This window comes from Lynx rufus, unplaced genomic scaffold (assembly GCF_022079265.1).
Source record: "Lynx rufus isolate CCGP_SWC_20201006 ecotype Redwood Valley unplaced genomic scaffold, mLynRuf1.p SCAF_6, whole genome shotgun sequence".
NCBI lineage: Eukaryota > Metazoa > Chordata > Mammalia > Carnivora > Felidae > Lynx > Lynx rufus.
The window spans coordinates 24857714-24878210 of NW_025814878.1; the positions used below are offsets into that span (position 1 = coordinate 24857714).

A 20497-nucleotide genomic window follows, 5' to 3' on the forward strand; every position below is an offset into this window, starting at 1 on the left:
TAGAGAAGGCTATTGAAAATTTTTTTTCTTAATGTTTTTATTTATTTTTGAGACAGAGAGAGACAGAGCATGAGCAGGGAAGGGGCAGAGAGAGAGGGAGACACAGAATCAGAAGCAGGCTCCAGGCTCCGAGCCATCAGCACAGAGCCCGATGCAGGGCTCGAACTCACAGACTGTGAGATCATGACCTGAGCCGAAGTCGGACGCTCAACCGACTGAGCCACCCAGGAGCCCCCGAGAAGGATATTTTAAAAGAAAATAAAGTAGGAGCACCTGGGGGCTCAGTAGGTTAAGTGTCTGACTCCTGACTTCAGCTCAGGTCATGATCTCGTGGTCTTGAGATGGAGCCCTGTGTCGGGCTCTGCACTGAGCATGGAGCCTGCTTGGGATTCCCTTTCCCTCTCTCTCTGCCCCTCCCCTGCTCACGTACACACACACTCTCTCTCTTTCTCAAAATAAATACACATTAAAAAAAAAAGAAAAGAAAAGAAAGTAGAAGTGTTTTGTAATAAATGTTCATTCAGGCTTTCTGGCAATATGAAGGTTATAAAAGACTTTGTGATTACAAGATAGAAAGCCCTCCGTGAGGTGACCAGGTTATCCTGTGTGTCCTCAGGCTGGATGAGAGGTTCTGAAGCTCTTGGGGAAAGGCGGTTGAATGATAGAAGTCGAAGACGCTATGACAGCATTCTTTCCTATAAACCAAATTCATATGGTGTCATTAATGAAGAGAGTGTTCCCTCCCTTTATTCCTACGTATCTACAAATACAGGTTGACATCTTGCTACCAACATCTACTGAGGATACATCTACTTTTAAAGATTCTGCAGGACAATCACAGAATGCTGGGAAGAGACCTGGAGAGCACTAGGCTCTCTCTGTGTCTGAGCTGTGCTACTCTGGGAAAGTTAGCTTGCCATTTCTTTAACCTCTGAACAAAGGGGAGTTCTCCTTAGTTAACGGCCAATGTCTCATGAGTATGATCAGTCCGCACCTGCAAAACCGGGGAGGTTCATGAAGGGAATAGGCCAGAAGGCCTTCACCCAAAAGCAGAAGCAAAGAATCATGGGGCCTAATGGATTCTCATTTTAAAATACTATTTTAATAGATGGCAAAGAATTAGGGGACAAGGGAGAATTTAGGGAGCAAGTTTAAAAGGAGAGAGAAGAGAGGATACATTTTTCTGACTCATTGGAAGATTATCTGTGGTCCTTGGAATAAGAGGCAACACTGGCATTTTACCAAGATGGACAGATGAAAGCCTTAGATGGCCCCCCTCCCAATCGTAAGAGTCTCTGAACTTGACAAAGTATCCATTGAATGTGGTCTGTAAAAAAGAGTATCTACTTCAGTTTTCTTGAAAAATGGTTATTCACTATGATTGTTTAATGACCTCCTTGGACTAAAAGAACAGCCTTGATTTCAAAATCTTCCTTGTACATCATTTATAAAATTTAGTGCTTTGGTTTTCTGAAGGAATTGAGTAGCATAATATGTAATATATAATAAAATACCTAAATTCAAGAGTTTTCCTTTTTGTTTGGTTTGATTTTGTCTTGCTTTTTATAGTGAGGTGTAAAGGGATTGCTAAGAAAACGTACCCTTGATTGTGAGATGAAGGGAGGAAAACCATAATTTATTGAGAAACAATTATGTACCCAGCAATATATAAGGGGTATATTATTAAGTTGTTTCATTTATTAAGCACTTCCTTTAGGCCACACACTCTTCCGGGCATCAGGGATACTATGAAGAATAAAACAAATATCATCCCTGTCTTACAGAGGCTACTTTCTAGTGCAAGGAGATAATGAACCCAAGAAAAATGTCAGATAATAAAACTAATATGCAGATCATTGAAATAGGGTGAGTGGCAAAGGATGGCCAGCTGGGTGGTTTAGGTCCATTGTGTAAATGATGTTTACTCTAAGATCCGAATGGCAAGAAGGATCCAGCCATGTGAGCACCAGGAGGAAAGCATCCCAGGTGGACAGCGTGGCATAGACAAAGTCCCAAAGGCAGACACAAGACTGGCTTTGTAAAAGGAACAGAGCCAAGATGGCGTCAGCCTGGAGAACAAAAGAGAGTGGGAAGAGGGAGCTGGAGAAGGGCCTGATTAGAGAATGTTAGGTAGGCAAGAAACATCAATCTCACTCACGTGGTCTAATCTTCAAAGAACTCAACAGTCCAGAGAGACACTTGAGATGTAAATAACTAAGCCACAAAATCCTTGACTAAAGGCTACAATGAGGGGCAGAAGGGAAGGGCTCCAAAGGAGTAGCCGGGCACTATTATAGGAGGTGGTTCTGGGCATCCAGAAGTTCCTTTCAGATTCATCTTTTCCCAGATGTCACAGCACCACACAATATTACAGCTACAAGAGGGCTTCCGGCTCATTCCTCACTCGAAGAAGTGGGTATTCTAAATGGTTAGACCTGCCCAAGGCTGTCTCTTAATGGCATAGCTGGGTCTTAGAAAAAGTAGAAATATCTGTAAGCTTATCTTTGCTTTTGGGAAGCTATTCAATTCAGCTAAAGAAATATGGACCATCCCCTCCTCGAGTGTGGCAATGCTGTCCACCTTGGATATCTTTGTTAGATCCAGGACTCAACACACTGCCTGGCACAAAAGCAGTGCCCCATAGAGGTCTGAAGGACTAAACATAATAGGCCACACACAGGCCGTTGGAGTTTTCTCTTCTTTCCCTGAGGACAGGTGGAACGACCCAGGGAAAGCATCTTCTGTGTTGACTAGCCTTGTAGGACCTGCTTTCAATGACGCCACCCTCTCAATAGGCCCAAACATACATTCTATTGTTTTCCATCCACCCTGAGCAACTAAAAACTCCTCTGGGTTAGCTTTTGGCTTACTCTCTGCTTTTTCGATTTAAACTTTAGCCTTTGTTTGATAAACAAGTGTTTATTCGGTTATCAGGGCATCTAGTTCCTTGATCCAACCCATTCTGGAGCATTGCCCGTGGGGAGACCAAGAGAGGAGGGAGAAGTCTGAAGAACTAAATGGATCATCTTTTCAGGCCCTTGGTGGAATTGCCATCGCATGGGCCTGTCCTTGGCCCAGCAGATTAAGTGGCTCATATTCTTCATGTGCTTTAAGCGCAGTACATAACCATAGTTGTCGCGATTTGTGGGAGCCATTTGAGTTGTATGATATGTTCTGTTTCCAGTTGTGACATGTGTAGGGTAGGGGACAGGAACACAGATGTGTCCTATTTTCCATGTGAGATTCCAACTTACTAAATTCTCTATTTCAATTATTTTTTTTGCAATGTATATCAAGTTTTAGTATCCCCATTATACAGATTTTCAAGGTTAAGACAATACCTTGTCTAAGGCGTCACAGGTAATGAGCCTCAGCTGTAGTGGATTAACGAGGACCACAGGGAGCCCCACCTTCAGCATGTTACTGACACTTCAGAGCCTGTTGAGGAAGGTGACATAAATGTTTATGCAGCTTACATTCAGGGTTGAAATCAAAAGGAAGTTCACTTGGGGCGCCTGGGTGGCTCAGTCTGTTAAGTGTCCGACTTGGGCTGAGATCATGACCTCACGGTTCGAGCCCTGCGTGGGGCTTCGAGCTGGGATCCTGCTTTGGATTCTCTCTCTCTCTCTCTCTCTCTCTCTCAAAAATAAACATTAAAAAAAAAGTTAAAAGAAAAAGAAGCTCACTAAACTGCTTTACATTAAAATCATGCCAATCAGCCTTCCGCCAACCATCGTGCTCCTGGTTTTCCCATGTTGGTTACTGTTACATTAATGTTATTTTGTTACTGCAATTTGTAGGCAAGTTTCACTGGAAACAATCCTTGATGGGGGGAGTTTCTGTTGTTTCTTACTAGATTAATTATAGGGTCAGAAATGGAGGAGACATTCACACTGAGCAAATTGAAGCTTTCAGGTTTCACTTAAGTTTGGCAAAAGATGTCTGCCAGAAATCCAGGCTCCTTATTTGTTCTTGGCATTTATAGAGGAGGGGGGTGAAAGATTGCCCATTATCCGGTGTGCATGTAGGTCACAACCTTAATATGTGTGCCCCAAGAAGGATTCAGCCTGCAAGGAAATTTCAAGCCCTGTGTTGCCTGAATGCCAGGCTGGGCTGTGAGATTTGAGAGGGAGAGTAAGTGCAGGTGTGGACTCCCCATGGCTAGAGCCAAGGAAGGAGGTCTGAAGGTCAGAGCTCTCTGGCTTTCCTTGCCTCAATATCTGGCATTTTATCATTACATTTATCATTTCTTAATTCTCTGGTTGAAAATTATTTTTTTAATGTTTATTTATTTTGAGAAAGAGAGAGAGAGAGAGAGCGAGTGGGGGAGGGGGAGAGAGAGAGGGTGAGAGGGAATTCCAAGTAGTTTCCATGCTGTCAGCACAGAGTCCAATGCGGGACTTGATCTCATGAACCGTGAGATCGTGATCTGAGCTGAGATCAAGAGCCAGACATCCAAGGTAACCTGAGTTACCCAGGTGCTCTGATAGTTGTTCTTTTTTTTTTTTTTTAATTTTTTTTAAGTTTATTTATTTATTTTTGAGAGAGAGAGAGACAGACAGTGGGCGGGGAAAGGGCAGAGACAGAGGGAAAGAGAGAATCCCAGGCAGGCTCCGCACTGTCAGCATGGAGCCCACTATGGGACTCTAACTCACAAACCATGACATCATGACCCGAGCCAAATCCTGGAGTCAGAAGCTTGCCAACTGAGCCACCCAGACAGCCTGCGCCCCGATGGTTATTTTTTATTTTTATTTATTGCTCATTCGATCATACTATAGCAGACATTTACAGCATCCCAAAGATGGGGATACGGTGAGTTTTCAGCCTGTCATAGACCCTTTGGCTAGATTGCCATTCCTACCGTGTCAAGAGCGACCACCGGCTTCCTTTCTTTGATTTGTCTCCTGACTGAAGTAAAAAATTCACTACAAAACCATGCCCCCATCCTCCCACCAACTTTATTGTTAGGCAGATGGGTCTAGAACATTGGAGTCATTTACTGTCTCTGAAAGATTGCCAATCCCCGTGTTAGATTACACCTATGCTTGTCTAAATGTTCATGCATCTTCCAACTACATAAATCTCCCATTCCAGTCTCCAATGCTCCCTTACATGTTTGTGCGTGCAAATTTGTTCATTTTTAATGAGCTAGGGGTACTTAAAAAAAAGCAAGTATCCTTTGAAGGATTAAGAGTTGAGTTATGAATCATGGGTTGGTTTGAATGAACTTTCCAAAACACATCGGAATATGTCTCTCTAAAAGCTTTGGTAGAATAATTTTCCTTGTGGCTTTGAATCCCTTCTCAGTCTGGCTCAACCTACCTTCGTGGGGAACTTCCTACCCGGCCCTCCCCATGTGAGCTCATGTTCGTCACTGTACCTCCTGCGTCTAGTGGTGTCTGAAGCAGAGTTCTAGAAGAATCTGTTGATCAGGACCAAGGAGCTCCAGCTGTATTTAGAGCTATACTAGACACAAAGATACCTATGCAGGCTAATGCTTGGCAGTCCTTTAAATGAATGCATTTTTAAGACATTATTAATTCCGTGTATATCAGGGTTGGAGAGGAGGAGGCAGAGAAAGGGAGAGACAGATTTGTGCCTCTGGAATCTTTATCTCCCTTGAAAGTGCTATTTCTCCACTGCAGCAGCAACAGCAGCTCTACACTGTGCTTGTGGGTAAGGTCTGAATATGGACCATATTTCCACAGCGTTCCAGAGGTGCTAAATAGCACCTGAGAGTTAGTCACTCGTGCTATTTCTTCTGCCTAGCATGACTTTCCTCTCGTGTTCCCAGCTGAATCGTCCAGGATCAGCCCAAACATGATTTCTTTGTGGCGACTTCCCTCGACATGCACATGGTTGCTGCTGCTCCCCAGTAGAACAGTCCTCTCTCTCCGCTCTCCTGTGGTAGATTGTCCCAACCTCTGTTTCAACACTTATCATGGGGTAACACTCCTCCTGGTGCCTCATCATTCATACGTATGCTCCCCACCGAAAATGACAGCTTCTATGCATTCAGATGACTGGATTACTCGTATGTGTGTCCCTTGATCTTAATATTTATACTTACTTAATAAATCCTTATTAAATGCTTGCATGTACAAATGGAAGGTGGGGGAAGAAGGGAGCAAGGGAGGCAGGGAGGGAAGGAGGGTGAAAGCCAGGGAGCTAGAGAAGGAGAATCAGGTCAATACCTCCTGCGGGCGATTAGCTGAGAGCAGGGCTTTGAGGCAGTTGGCATTAGGGGAGAGGAGGGCAGAAGGCAATATTCCAGGGTTTTCAGGACCACAGCGTGTGCCAGTGCTGTGTGTGGGAAGTGGAGAGGCCCAGCAGTTCACTCCAGTGAGAGAGAAGGGTTATAGGAAGGAGATACATTTGGTCCCAAAAGCAAGTTTTGATACTTCACAAGTTTGCCTGTCATCGGCTCAACTCCGAAGGAAAGCAACCAAAATTGCTTAATCCTTAATAACTTAAAAGTGCTGCTAGAGAAAACAACCTAAAGCCTCCCTACTAGACAGCTACGTGTATATTAGTTAGCGAAACCCTATTTCAAGGTTCTTAGAGTGTGTAGTCTTGTTTATTCAAAACCGCTGTCTTGAGGCGCCTGGGTGGCTCAGTCGGTTAAGCGGCCGACTTCGGCTCACGTCACGATCTCGCGGTCCGTGAGTTCGAGCCCCGCGTCGGGCTCTGGGCTGACGGCTCAGAGCCTGGAGACTGTTTCACATTCTGTGTCTCCCTCTCTCTCTGCCCCTCCCCCGTTCATGTTCTGTCTCTCTCTGTCTCCAAAATAAATAAACGTTAAAAAAAAAATAAAAAAAAAAAACAAACAAAACCGCTGTCTTGGAAAAGAACTAAGCCCTGCATAAATAAAGCATGTAGTTTTGTGGGTTTTAACAACACTGAACACTATTATTCTAAGTACTGTGTTCTTCTCTTATCATCTATTCGATCACATTCTCATCGTCTTTATGCATTTCACTTTTGACAATTATGAATACAGAACATAATAATCACTACAGAACCTGTGATCTATAGACATTTAACCACTACTAATTACTTACCTATAATAGCCATTATGAATAAACTCATTTTTTATCATTTTCTGTTTGACAAATACCGTAAAGAAAAAAAAAAGGCATGCGCTCGGTGACGATCTTTAGCAGAAACTGATTGACTTAGTTGCTCTCTGGAGTAATCGTTATGGTTTTGGGTGTTTCCGTGTAATTACGTTGGTGATGCTCCAGGGAAAGGATTCTATGAGGATCAATGAATAAATCAATACGTATGGGAACCTAAACTGTGCACAAGATTGTTCTAGAATATTTGGCACTTTGGTCAATGCAAAACAATTGTATTGCCCTATTATCGTGGAAGGTACTGTATCTGAGGAATGAAAAGACTATAGTCTAGCAGAGACATTTAAGAAGTAGCCCAGGAGGGGCTATAACTAGGTCCTTGTAAAAATATTTTCAAAATATTTACTTCACTATGTAGAGAAATATCAGGAATTTCCTTCCTGAACCCTCAAATTAAATGAAAAGGGTCATATCTTAGCAAAGCCTTCAGGTTTTAGTATTTACAGCCCCTCATGAAGGAAAATTAAAGTAGAACTAAAATGATTTTTCTGAAGCATGAAAATACACACGCACTGGAAAATGATTTGTTTCAGTGCAAACTTTACATCTGGGTGAATCATTTCCATTTGAGTGTTTTGATTGCAGTTTCCCCACTATGAGGCGTAAATGAGATTACTGGCTTGGGGGGAGTGGGAAGGTAATTAGCCTATCTCCTATCAAGCCGTCTATATTTTCTGTGACTGCACAAGGTGTTGCAGAGAAACTCTCTGGAACTGATTAAACCTCAGGAGAAGTGGGGGGAAATCATGCACTCCAGAGCGGTTCTCGCAGAGAACGCGATCGCCCTCTGGGTTGCATTTACAAGCTGAATTTGGTGACTCAACTCTGGCCGCTTCGCCACCGGGGAGTAAGAGGAAAGGGGCCGGATTCCTCCCGGTAGGAAGACTATCGGGACCAAAGAAAGAGGCTGGCGACGGGAAGGAAGAACAGACGAAGCGTTTGAATAGCGACCACAGGGCAACCCTAAAGCCAGTGCACAGTTAACAGGCGCGCGTCACGCACCGTTCCCTCGTCTACCTCCCCCCCCCATCCCCCCCACCGCATACCCCATCCACCCGCCGCTGTGTGTCACCTTCCTGTTCGGAAGTCTTCGTAGGTTGCTGGGACAGAACAGGGGGCGCCTGCTCCACCCTTCAGGTATCCGGTTGGAAGAAAAGCCAGTCTCAACAACTTGATTCTCTACGTTAAATGATAAGTTTAGCAGACCGTCCGTCTCCAAGCGCCGAACATTAGGGTAGGGGGAGGAAGGAGAACATCAGACGTCCTTTTTCTGTTCCAACCACAAATCATATGGTTGTGCCTCTTCTCTCTTCCACTTAGAGCCCTCTAACTTGAATTCCACGTTCCTCTTGGAATGCATGTGGTACAGCTTCTTTGAAAAAAAAAAAAAAATGATCCCCGTGCATGTGTTTTGAATTTTTTTTTTTTTCTGGACTGATTTGTGATGATGATCAGTCCAGTTACATTTCTTGTGTGTCTTGCTGGGGGTGTAATAAACCCAGGACGCTGATGACTGTAATTTTCTGAGCGATGTTGCAATGGAGAGAATAAACGGCCCAGTGTTGAACTTTGCAGCTTGCTCCCTTCCTGTATGTAAATTGCCTTTATATAAAGTGGGGTGCATAACAGAGCAGGACAGCTGCCTCTGACTCCTGCTCCCTATCATCTCAGCTTCCAGCCTTATCAGGCACAAAGCAGGGAGACTATCCCAACCGTAACTGAGCTCTACCTTCAGCCTCCAGAAAGTAATCCCCAACGTTCACATCCTAGGCAACCTGAAGAATGAAAGAGGAAGCTATAAAATCCCCTTTGAAAGGTTGGTGTGATTTTATTGCTATAATTTGGAGGGAATGGAGAAAACGAAGACGCTTTAGAGGATCTGAGATTACTTGGCCTACAGAAGGCGTGGGGTGTGGAGTCGCAGGGGAGGGTCTCTGATAAAAGTTTTCTCAACTCCGTGCTTTAAGAACAAACACGCAGAAATCTTGGTACAGGTCGGTGTTTCCTGACAATCTGTGCCAAATTTGCTGTCTTCAAAGGGGACGGAATGGTGTGGGAGCAGGGCCCGGCTGGGCTAGTTGGAGTGGAACCTGACGCGGGGGGGGGGGGGGGGGGGGGGCACTGGCAGTAACAAAGTCATATTCTATGAAGGATCCATGGAAGAGGAAGCAGTAATGGGCCACTTAAACTGTGAATTGGAGTTTCCTAAACCTTGCTTTAGATTGGAGCATCAATTTCAGGCATCTCAGGCCTTGAGAAGTGTTTTAAAGAGTGAGTCCCGGGCAAAATTTCCCAGCCAGTCTCTGGCAGAGAGAATGTGTGTTCCCTTCCCAGTTTGGGGCTGTTGTCACTGAGCAAACCAAGCAGCAGCTGAGGCTACAGGTCATATTAGGGCAAATGAGGTGCTTGTGCCTGCAAAACAAATCCCTGCCCGGGACGAAAGAAAAAAACCGCTTCACAGGCTATTCTTGGGTTGACAGCTGGTATTTCGGAGTGTGTCAGACCCAGTATGTAACTCAAAAATGGCAGGGCCCTTGGCAGTGAGGGGCCACGGCAGGGCAGCCGCGGCCAGCACCAGCAAGTGCCAGGTACTCGGCCCTACAAACCTTAGTTCCCTGCAGCCGCCTCCCGCTCCCGGCCCAGTCGCTGTGCTCTCGGCTTCCCCGCCAGCGCTGGCCCGCGTCCCCGCGCCGGCGGTCGGGCTGCAGCAGCGCCCAGGCATCTCCCAGCGGCGGGGTTACTGGAAGGCACCGCGCCGCTGCTCTGCAGGCCTTCCCCTCTCTCCACTGCTCTCTGGAGAGCGGACACCCGGCTAATCTTTCACGCGTCCACGAGTCCCCGTTTACCTGGGACTCGAGAGAAAGAGCAAGGTGGTTAAACTGTAAGAAGACTCCCGGGTCAGCGCTGAAATAAACCGGAGGAGGGGTAGGGAAGACGAGGACAGACTAAGGGTGTTTACGACGATGTAATGCGACCTAGCGGAGTTTTCAGGTGGGAGAGCGGGACAGGGAATCCGGGAGTCGCCGATGCCCGGGGTCACGCCAGGTCGGCGCCTTGCGCGGAGCCACCGCTCCCCTAACGTGCCACTACCTCACGTGTTCATGGCGTGGCCGAGATTAAAGATGCAAGAAAAATTACATGCGGAACGGACAGAATGTTCTCAAAGATTAGAGGGAGGAAAAAAAGTGAAATGCAGATTGTACTTTTTTTTTTTTCCCTTTAGTGCAGAGACGAATTTTATTTCCGCCCCCTCCCCTACACATTCCTGACCTCTCCCTCCCCCTTCCCTCTTTCTTTCCTTCCTTCCTCCGCTTCCAAGTTCTGGGATTTTGCAGCCTTGCTTGGCTTTGGCCAAAAGCACAAAAAAGGCGTTTTCGGAAGCGGCTCGGCCGTGCACAAGGGCCATTTGTTTGTTTTGGGTCTCGGGGCAGGAAATCTTGCCCGGCCTGAGTCACGGCGGCTCCTTCAAGGAAACGTCAGTGTTCTCCTGTCGCCCTCGCCCGCTGCGCGCCGGCCGCCGCTGCCCATGGGGGAGATGCAGGGCGCGCTGGCCAGGGCCCGGCTCGAGTCCCTGCTTCGGCCCCGCCACAAAAAGAGGGCCGAGGCGCAGAAACGCAGCGAGTCCTTCCTGCTGACCGGCCTGGGTAAGCGCCGCGGCCGCCACGCGGGGACCGTCCCGCTCCGCCGCTAGTCGCTCGGCTCGGGCGAGAGGGGCCGGGGGTGGGTGCTCGTCCTCAGGGTGGAGGGACCGAGGCCGGGCGAGGGGGCGGCGGGAGCGGGGGACGCGCCGGGCGTCCCGGCCCCACGGCGACCCCGCAGATCAGGGGGCGCGGGGTTGCCCTCGGCACAGAGACACCTCGGGCGGGTTGTGCGCGGCCGCCGGCCGGGGGCTGCTAGGCTGCCGGCGGGGTTGGGGAGGGGGGGGGGACGGCCGGCTCCGGGACCCGGAGGGGATCGCCAGTGAGGGTGTGACAAACCAGAGCGGGCACAGAGCCACCGGCTCGCCGCGCGCCGGGCGGAAAGCGCCCCAGTGCCGCGACTCTGATTTCCCAGCCGGGTGGAATAAATGAGAAGGGTGGAAAATTACCCCGGACTCTCCCTGCCCCCGCCCCCTCCGCCTGCGGTTTCCCTCGGTCCCGCGGGGTCGCTGAAAGAGGCAGATAACAGCCCGGCGGCCGGGCCTCCCGGGCAGTCCCCGCGCCCCCCGCCCCCGCCGGGAGGGCTTGCCCTCCCGCCCGGGACCGAACCGCTCGCCGCCGTCCGCCACACAGCGGTCGGGTGGGCCGCGCGGCCGCCGGGGGCGGGGCCAGGGGGCGGGGCTAGGGCGGCGCCGCTTCCTCATTGTGGCGTGAGCCCCGCCCCGCGGCGGCTCGGGGCGTATAAAGCCGGCGGCGCCTCGCGCGCCTAGTGTTGGCTGAGCCGGTGTCTCCTCTGTAACGTCTCACTGTGCTCTCTCTGCGGAGATGACGGTGAAAACCGAGGCTGCTAGGGGCACCCTCACTTACTCCAGAATGAGGGGAATGGTAGCAATTCTCATCGGTGAGTGTAGGAATTATAGGGACTTCTAGGATGTGCGAAGTGGAAACTTTTTTAAGGTCACGCGTCAAATCAGTGTGTGTGGCGTCGGCCGTTGCGAAGCCATCTAGACGTTTATTTATTTCTCCTTTAATTCACAGCTTTCATGAAACAGAGGAGGATGGGCCTGAACGACTTTATTCAGAAGATTGCCAATAACTCCTACGCATGCAAACAGTAAGTTTGGGGGAGGACTGGGGGAAATAAAAAATAAGTAGCCTAGCTTGTTTATCAGCAGTGAAGACACACTCTCGTCGGGGTGTCGATCAGGAAGCCGAAGACTTCCCCGAGGGTGGGATCCCTTTTCTCTCTCCAATTCCAGTTTAGAACATTTTAAATATTAAAACTAATTTGCTGATTTGGCCTGGAAGAGAGAGCTGCAAGGTGAAAATTTTCCTGTTTGCCTAATTCACCCCGTTTCCATGAAAAACAGCCCTCATCGCTGTATTTTAAGTGGGCTTATTATTTTCTTTGGCTATTATTTTCTTTAACTGAGTCATTTATTTGGGTGGTTTTAAGTTTTAAACACTCGGACCTGTCCGGGAAAAGTCGAGCCCGAACCTTAACTACTGGTGTCGGTGTGCCCCCTTGCGACGAGTCTGGGAGGTTCTCAGTTGTTCCTTTCTCTGCAGCCCTGAAGTTCAGTCCATTTTGAAAATCTCCCAACCTCAGGAGCCTGAGCTTATGAATGCCAACCCTTCTCCTCCAGTAAGTATTCTCTATTTGTGATGCTTCCGTGGAGGCATCTTGTAAATGAGTCAGTTAGTATTCCTACCGTGATGGATTAAAATAGCATTTTCTAGAAATTAGTCTCAAGGTAGGAATGCCTCAGTTAATGGCATAACAAGTGACATAAGCACTTAAGTATTGAGTCAGTGCAGTATTTTAAAAGGCATGTTGCATAAAAGTTTTATCTGGTTACAACATTACTGTGTACCATTTGCAGACTCCCATGTGAAATATTACTGTGTACGGATGAAAAGTAGTTTTGATTGTGTTTAGGATGTATGGTGATTGTTGTCTTCCTTTGAGGCAAAGCTATTAAAAGAAAACGTTTTCTTTTCCAGCCAAGTCCCTCTCAGCAAATCAACCTTGGCCCGTCATCCAATCCTCATGCGAAACCATCTGACTTTCACTTCTTGAAAGTGATTGGCAAAGGCAGTTTTGGAAAGGTAATTTCAGATCTGAAGACCTCATTTTTGATAGTCTTTCATGCATTCGTCTGACATTCTCAGTGGATGCGGACAGCAAAATGATTTTTTGAATTGAAATTTCAGGTTCTTCTAGCAAGACACAAAGCAGAGGAAGCATTCTATGCAGTCAAAGTTTTACAGAAGAAAGCGATTCTGAAAAAGAAGGAGGTATGAAATGTGATGGATTGCAGTTGGAGATAAGACATTCACTGGGTGGTTTTACCTTAGAATTTTGGTACCACGTTGAAATTTGCCACTAAATCTTAATTGTCCTTTTTCTAGGAAAAGCATATTATGTCGGAACGGAATGTTCTACTGAAGAATGTAAAACACCCTTTCCTGGTGGGCCTTCACTTCTCCTTCCAGACCGCTGACAAATTGTACTTTGTCCTCGACTATATTAATGGTGGAGAGGTGAGCGGCGGGAATGGGAGCTAACCTTTGGGTGTCTGTGCATAGCATTCTTGTTTCCAGTTTGAGAGGAGAGGTTTTAAATGATATTTAGGGGGGAAAAGTTACCAGAATTAGCATTTCCTTTAACCTGAGAGTTTCATATAGTTAAGAGACTATTTAGGGCCGCTTCCTGCAATTGTTCTCTTTAGCTATATATGTCAAGTCTAATGAAACGCATTGTTACCAAGCCTTGGCAACCCAGCTGACCTTGTCCTGTCTCCTACAGTTGTTTTACCATCTTCAGAGGGAACGTTGCTTCCTGGAACCACGGGCTCGTTTCTACGCTGCTGAAATAGCCAGTGCCTTGGGTTACCTGCACTCTCTGAACATCGTTTATAGGTGAGCTGCAGGGCTCTCAAGGTTACCTTCCTGGGTACAAAGAAGACATAGCCCTAGCCTTTGACGGAGCCTTAAGATAATTTGTATTTACGTACAGCTTGGTCACCTAAAACCGGATACCCCAGCATGTGAGCCGCCTTGACTCCGTGCCACGAGGGAACTGGCCAGCTAGGATTGTGCCTAATCCAGAATAGATTAGCAGAACAAGGACTCCCTTTTTGTATTCACTGTACAGCCTCAGTGAATTGAAAATGCTTCTAATACCCCAAGCTATTATTTTCCCAGAGGATTTCTTATGAAGTGAAATTAACTTACACAACTACTTTTTTTTTTTTTTTTTTTTCCTTGCAGAGACTTAAAACCAGAGAATATTTTGCTGGATTCACAGGGACACATTGTCCTTACTGACTTTGGGCTCTGCAAGGAGAACATCGAACACAATGGCACAACATCCACCTTCTGTGGCACGCCCGAGGTAAGAGCGCTCTTGATTTGGGGACTGGTCTGTGCCCCTCCTTCCAGGGGGAGGCAAGTGCAATAATACTTAAACTACCAGAAGAGTAGATCATTCTCAGAGATTTCTCAGTCCCATTCAGCGCAAGTAAAACACATTTGCTGTTTGATGCAGCATGGGAAATCCCAAGGCCTCATGTTGCTTTCATTAAGACAAGCTGTTTGCAAAAGCCATGGCATAAAAGGTTTTCAGTTCCCAAGTAGGATAATCTGCTGGGTGCCCAACAGCTTCCTAAACATCAGTACACCTAACTGGCCCGTCAGCCTCCAAGCCCAGCAGTTTTCTCAGGAAGTAACGTAAAGGCATGTGTCCTGCGGGTGGACCCAGGGTCTCTCGGCCCTCTCAAAGTGCATGCCTCGTCTTGGGATCCCTGGTTTCGCGGACTCCTGAACACTGTTGTCCTGCTTTGTGTTTCAGTATCTTGCACCTGAGGTGCTCCATAAGCAGCCTTACGACAGGACCGTGGACTGGTGGTGCCTGGGGGCCGTCTTATATGAGATGCTGTATGGCCTGGTGAGTAGCACGTTGAGAGTCATGGACTACCGCCCTGGCTTGATAATGCTCCCCAGAACGCAGTCCTCTTGAAACCCAGACTTGTCTGGGCACACAAGTCCCATCTGGCCATTGTGTCTTGCCCTTTATGAATAACCTTATCAGATGCTGATAAGAGAAGCCTACTGGTTATTTTATAGGTGTTTTAGAGCAAGCTCTTAGTGAATTTTTTTTTTTTTTTTTTTTTTTTTTTTTTTGGTAAACTCGCATTTTCTAGATATGACCACACTTAACCTGCGTGAGGAAAAATGTGGCTTATTAACGTCTCCTCTCTGATGAGGATTGCGAAACAGACAGTGAAAAATCCAGGGCAGAGAAACCCCATTAAGGGAAGGGCTTTGTCGCATCTAGCATACCACAGTGCATTTCTCTCTTGGTAATGTCTGCTGGACCAAACCCCCGATTAAGCGCTGATTTCCCCTGTTCTTTCAGCCTCCTTTTTATAGCCGAAACACAGCTGAGATGTACGACAACATTCTGAACAAGCCCCTCCAGCTGAAGCCCAACATTACCAATTCTGCCAGACACCTTCTGGAGGGCCTCCTGCAGAAGGACAGGACCAAGAGGCTGGGCGCCCAGGACGACTTTGTGAGTGCCTTCTCCCTGTTGTGGGCGGGCTGGGAAGCGCCCTAGACCTCACTGCCCTTCTCGAATTCCACCTGTCTGACTTAACCTCCTGTTTCTTCTCGACAGATGGAGATTAAGAATCACGTCTTCTTCTCCCTAATTAACTGGGACGATCTCATTAATAAGAAGATTACTCCCCCTTTTAACCCAAATGTGGTGAGTGTCTCTTTCTGCCAAGTATAGGAGGGCCCAAAGGGCATTTCTTTAAGTCAGAGGCTGTGGTGGTGGAGGGGAGGGCCCTCAAGGAACAACTTGGCGGGTCCTTTATTCACAAACCACAACCTTCCCTAGGTGAAAAGTGGAATTTTTGTCCCAGCCAAGCTAACATCACTTCTCACCACAGCTCCCAATTCAAGTACCAAAAGCTAAAAAGCGAACACCCTCCGCCTTATTTAAACTTTGTGTGGCCTTTGGCTTCTGTGCTTGAAACGGATGGCTGTTACGGGAGTTTCCATAGAGTGCCCTGAAGAGTCGAGCTCCGGGATTTAAAGCCCGAATGAGGATTTCCCTGCCCTGTACCCACCGTGAATTCTTGACGCTGAGTGTTTTGTTTTGTCTTCCTGCCACAGAGTGGACCTAGTGACCTGAGGCACTTTGATCCCGAATTTACCGAAGAGCCGGTCCCCAGCTCCATTGGCAGGTCCCCTGACAGCATCCTGCTCACAGCCAGCGTCAAGGAAGCGGCCGAGGCCTTCCTAGGCTTTTCCTACGCACCCCCTGTGGACTCTTTCCTCTGAACGGTCCCAGGGTTGGTCGTGAAGGATTCGTGTGTGTGTGTGTGTGTGTGTGTGTGTGTGTGTGTGTTAAGTGTTCTAGTTAGCCTTCTGGCGGGGCCGCCAGCTGACAGGACGTCTTAAAAGAGAATTTGCACATCTCTGGAAGCTTGCACGTCTTGGCAATCTCATTGCACACTGTTCGCCGGAAGCTTTTCGAAGAGCACATCCTCCTCTCAGTGAGCTCATGAGGTTTTCATTTTTATTCTTCCTTCCAACATGGTGCTATCTCTGCAGTGAGCGTTCGCGTGCCGCCGTAGACAGAGGCAGTAGTCTTATTAGGACGACGCAGCTCTAAGGAGGGTTTTCTGAGGGTCTGTCTGGGCCGTGATGTCGAATCTGATGAAATGTGCCTTTTCTGATGAGATCGTGTTAGCTCCAAAGCTTTTCCTGTTGCAGAGTGTTTCAGTTCTTTTTCTTTTTTTTTTTTTTTCCTTCCCCTTGTGGATTTACTGTGTGAACAGTGGTATGAATGTGGTATGCTTGATCACAGATGGATTTCGTTATAAGCATCAATGTGACACTTGCAGGATACTACAATGTGGGACATTGTTTGTTTCTTCCATATTTGGAAGATAAATTTATGTGTAGACCGTTTTTTTCTTCTGTAAGATACAGCTAATAACTAAAATTTATTGAAAATGGTCTTGCAATGACTTGTATCCAGATGCTTAAAGAAAGCATTGCTGCTACAAATATTTCTATTTTTAGAAAGGGTTTTTATGGACCAATGCCCCAGTTGTCGGTCAAAGCCTGGTATTTTCATTGTTTAAAATGTCACCTGTAAAATGGGCATTATTTATGTTCCTCTTTTTTTTTTTTTTTTGCATTCCTGATAACTGTATGTATTGTATAAAGACAGTCTGTACATTGGGTTATAACACTAGTATATTTAAACTTACAGGCTTATTTGTAATGTAAACCACCATTTTAATGTACTGTAATTAACATGGTTATAATATGTACAATTCTTCCCCCCCCTCCCCACCACACAACTTTTTTTTGTGTGCGATAAACCAACTTTGGTTTGCAATAAAACCTTGAAAAATATTTACATAAATTGTGTCACGTGTGTTATTTCTGTATATCTTGGTTGCGGGGGGAGGGTAAGTAATAATGGGTCCATTTAAAATTTTAAAACCTGGGAAATGCTGCTGTAACTTCCAGCTCGGTGGTTTGCTTCCAAGAGCGTCAGGTTCAGACTCCAGGGGGCTACAGAGTGGTCTTATGATGTCAGTCGTTCATAAACCCATCCAAATAAATCCTTTTCCATAGACCAATGCATTTCACAAGGAAACCACGAAGCAATGTTCCCTGTATTTATTGCCCACCCTACGAAGTTGGCTGTTGGTCCTGACATTTGGTTTGCCTGGCAGGTAATTCTTTCAACAAATAATCTGGGCCAGGCTCTGCTCTGAGTGCTGGGGACATAGCAGTGGGCAAAGCAGACAAATCTCTGCCCTTACAGAGCCTAATAGGAAAGACGCTTTTTCAATAAAGCAGTTTGTTGAAATGGAAGTCAAGATAATAGTCTGCAAGTAGAATGCCACTCAAGAGGGTGAGGATGTCTGTCCTGAACGACTATGTTCCCAAGAAGCTGAGCTGGCCGAAGCTGAGAGCACCAAGAGCTGAATGGAGTACCGTGCCAGCTCCGAGAAGGACCCCCAGGGAGCCAGTCCCTGGCACGGGCCAGAAGCCTCTTGAGCCTGTGTGTACCCGGCAGTGCATGGCCCCAGCCGACTCTGGGTCTGCGGTGTAGACCCCCATGCTCTGGTCTGGGGTGTAGAGGCCACTCCTAAGGCTCGTACCGCTGGAATATCTACTGTAGAAGAGGGAAAGATATGAAGATACTAAGATACCATCGAAATTTGAGTCCGAATTGTCACAGAGACTCTAAAGCCTGCATTTTCCTAATAGACATTGACACCAGCTCTGACCGGGGGGCTTTTTGCAGAGCTTCCCCTCATTCTCATTATCAACAACAGTTACAAACTCCTTCTTGAACCAAAGGCGCTTAAATTACCTGTTTATCTGAACACAGTTCTTGCAGGCTTGGGAATCTCCAGTCTAACCATAGTTAAGTCACAGGGGCTGGTCATGGATGACAGAGCTTTTTACTTTTTTAAGGATAGACACTTGGTTTATTGGGTTATAGTCAATCACTGTATAAGATCTGATCCTGTTGCTTGGGAAATGATAAGAGCAGAGGGGTCCCAAGGGTTGTCACGCAAACAGTGAGAGATGAGATCAAATACAAGTGGGCGGGAAGGGAACAAGGTAAGAACAAGGAAGCTAAGAAAGAACAGGGGGTCAATTTTTTGAAAGGGCAAATATTTACCAAGTACTGTGATGTAAGGTAGCATACAAGCAGAGGTATCTTTTATCTGGGAGAGGAAAGTACCTCCCTGCCAGCATTGGAAACTACAGCTTGAGCCTGGCGGTTGCAAAAAGGGACAGTACGCTTCTCCATCGCCCTCTCACCGTGCATCTGTTCAACCGTGGGTTTGGGGGCAATGTATTCAGCTACGGTTCCCCCGGGTTAAAAGGGGACTCTGAAACCACTGCTACCACGAAGACTGAGTCAGTCACTGTGCTTGGGGCATTGGCCATCAACTTGGAGAGACAGGGCACCTACTCATGGTGCACAGCAGGTGCCGAAGGAGGGGTAAAGAGAACTTCAGAAGTCCAGATGCTTCCGTGGGATCAGCTGCCTGGAGCAGGCTTCACAGAGGGGATACCAAAGATTCTTACCGACCGATTCTACTTGTAGGAAGTCTAATTGGGTGCAGGCCCTCAGGGTTAGATAATAACACTAACAGCTAATGCTAGTGAGCTCTTACTATACACGAGACGTTAGTCTAAGTACAGTATAGGCTATTTCAGGACCACCCTGGATTATCAAAAGCGAAGAGACTAGTACAGAAAGGTAACTTGCCGGTTAGTAAGTGGTGACGTTAGAAGTCAAATCACGAGGGGTCTCGAGAGACTATGCTTGTAACAATTATGCTATTCTGCCTGACAGGTGACAACAGATCTAGAAGCGGACCCCTGTGCGTTTGTTAACCATTAACTTATTATTTCATCAGACGCTTACGGAGGTATCTTGCAGGCGTCAGGCTATGCGGAAAGAGAGAGAAAGGGGGTTGGGATTTGCAAGCATAATGTAGACACTATCAGTTGTTGGTGCGATTAAGAGCAGCTGGAAATACAAAGCACATTACCGTGGGCGTGTAAAGTAGCACCACCATTTTGGAAAACTGCTTGGCACTATTTGCTCAAGATGATCATGCATATAGGGGCGCCTGGGTGGCGCAGTCGGTTAAGCGTCCGACTTCAGCCAGGTCACGATCTCGCGGTCCGTGAGTTCGAGCCCCGCGTCAGGCTCTGGGCTGATGGCTCGGAGCCTGGAGCCTGCTTCCGATTCTGTGTCTCCCTCTCTCTCTGCCCCTCCCCCCGTTCATGCTCTGTCTCTCGCTGTCCCAAAAATAAATAAACGTTGAAAAAAAAAATTAAAAAAAAAAGATGATCATGCATATAACGTTTGGCCTAGTAGCTCCTCTCCATGCTTTATACCCCAAAGAATGTACATGTATTCAATAAAAAAAATTTGCAATAATGTTCACAGGAGTACTATTCATCTTAGCCCCACATGGGAACAATTCAAACTGTCCACCAAGGGTAGAATAAATTAGCATGATTTCATACAAGGGAATGCTATACTGCACTGAAAACGGATGCTCATTACATACAATACCAGGGAATAAACCCCACAAACACAGCAAACAGACTGTATGGTTTAACGCATATAAACTTTGAAAGCAGACAAACAAAACGAATCTATATAGAAGTCAGGACATGATCACCTCTGAGGAGAGGACGCGGGTGGAGATCATGATTAAGAGGGTACGTGAAAGGGGTGGTCTCCTGGGGGCTGGTGATTTCTCAGTTTGGCTGGTGGTCTCAGGGAGTAGTTTTGCTTTTTGATATTTCATCAGGTTATATGCTTATGATAGGTGCCCTTTTCTCTGTGATGCTTCAAAAAATGTTTATTAAGATATGTAGAGGGGCGCCTGGGTGGCGCAGTCGGTTAAGCGTCCGACTTCGGCTCAGGTCACGATCTCGCGGTCCGGGAGTTCGAGCCCCGCGTCAGGCTCTGGGCTGACAGCTCGGAGCCTGGAGCCTGTTTCCGATTCTGTGTCTCCCTCTCTCTCTGCCCCTCCCCCATTCATGCTCTGTCTCTCTGTCCCAAAAATAAATAAACGTTGAAAAAAAAATTAAAAAAAAAAAGATATGTAGAAAAAATTACGTAGTATAATCAAAACAGGACATTTA

The 20497-nt window shown here is 46.9% G+C and overlaps 1 protein-coding gene and 1 long non-coding RNA gene across 5 annotated transcripts; one reads left to right on the plus strand and one right to left on the minus strand.

Annotated features, from left to right (window-relative positions):
- Positions 1 to 499: 499 nt before the first annotated feature.
- On the minus strand, positions 500 to 8661 carry LOC124528064 (uncharacterized). 2 transcript variants are annotated; one of them, XR_006966072.1, is made up of 4 exons: positions 8186 to 8661; positions 7065 to 7257; positions 3342 to 3438; positions 500 to 695 (listed from the first exon to the last, which is right to left on the minus strand). It is a non-coding gene; the product is annotated as an uncharacterized LOC124528064 (long non-coding RNA). The 2 variants fall into 2 exon arrangements; XR_006966071.1 differs by having other exon boundaries at positions 8212 to 8660.
- Positions 8662 to 8772: 111 nt separating this feature from the next.
- On the plus strand, positions 8773 to 17225 carry SGK1 (serum/glucocorticoid regulated kinase 1). Of its 3 annotated transcripts, none has more exons than XM_047101397.1 (12): positions 8773 to 8955; positions 11816 to 11891; positions 12347 to 12422; positions 12782 to 12886; positions 12992 to 13075; positions 13190 to 13321; positions 13587 to 13699; positions 14051 to 14174; positions 14631 to 14726; positions 15198 to 15353; positions 15459 to 15548; positions 15962 to 17225. In XM_047101397.1, exons 1-12 carry the CDS (start codon positions 8922 to 8924, stop codon positions 16127 to 16129), a joined length of 1254 nt encoding a protein of 417 aa, XP_046957353.1. In that variant the 5' UTR covers positions 8773 to 8921; the 3' UTR covers positions 16130 to 17225. The 3 variants fall into 3 exon arrangements, with proteins under 3 accessions (XP_046957353.1, XP_046957351.1, XP_046957352.1); XM_047101395.1 differs by lacking the exon at positions 8773 to 8955 and adding an exon at positions 9315 to 10783; XM_047101396.1 differs by lacking the exon at positions 8773 to 8955 and adding an exon at positions 11541 to 11678.
- The last annotated feature ends 3272 nt before the right edge of the window (positions 17226 to 20497 follow it).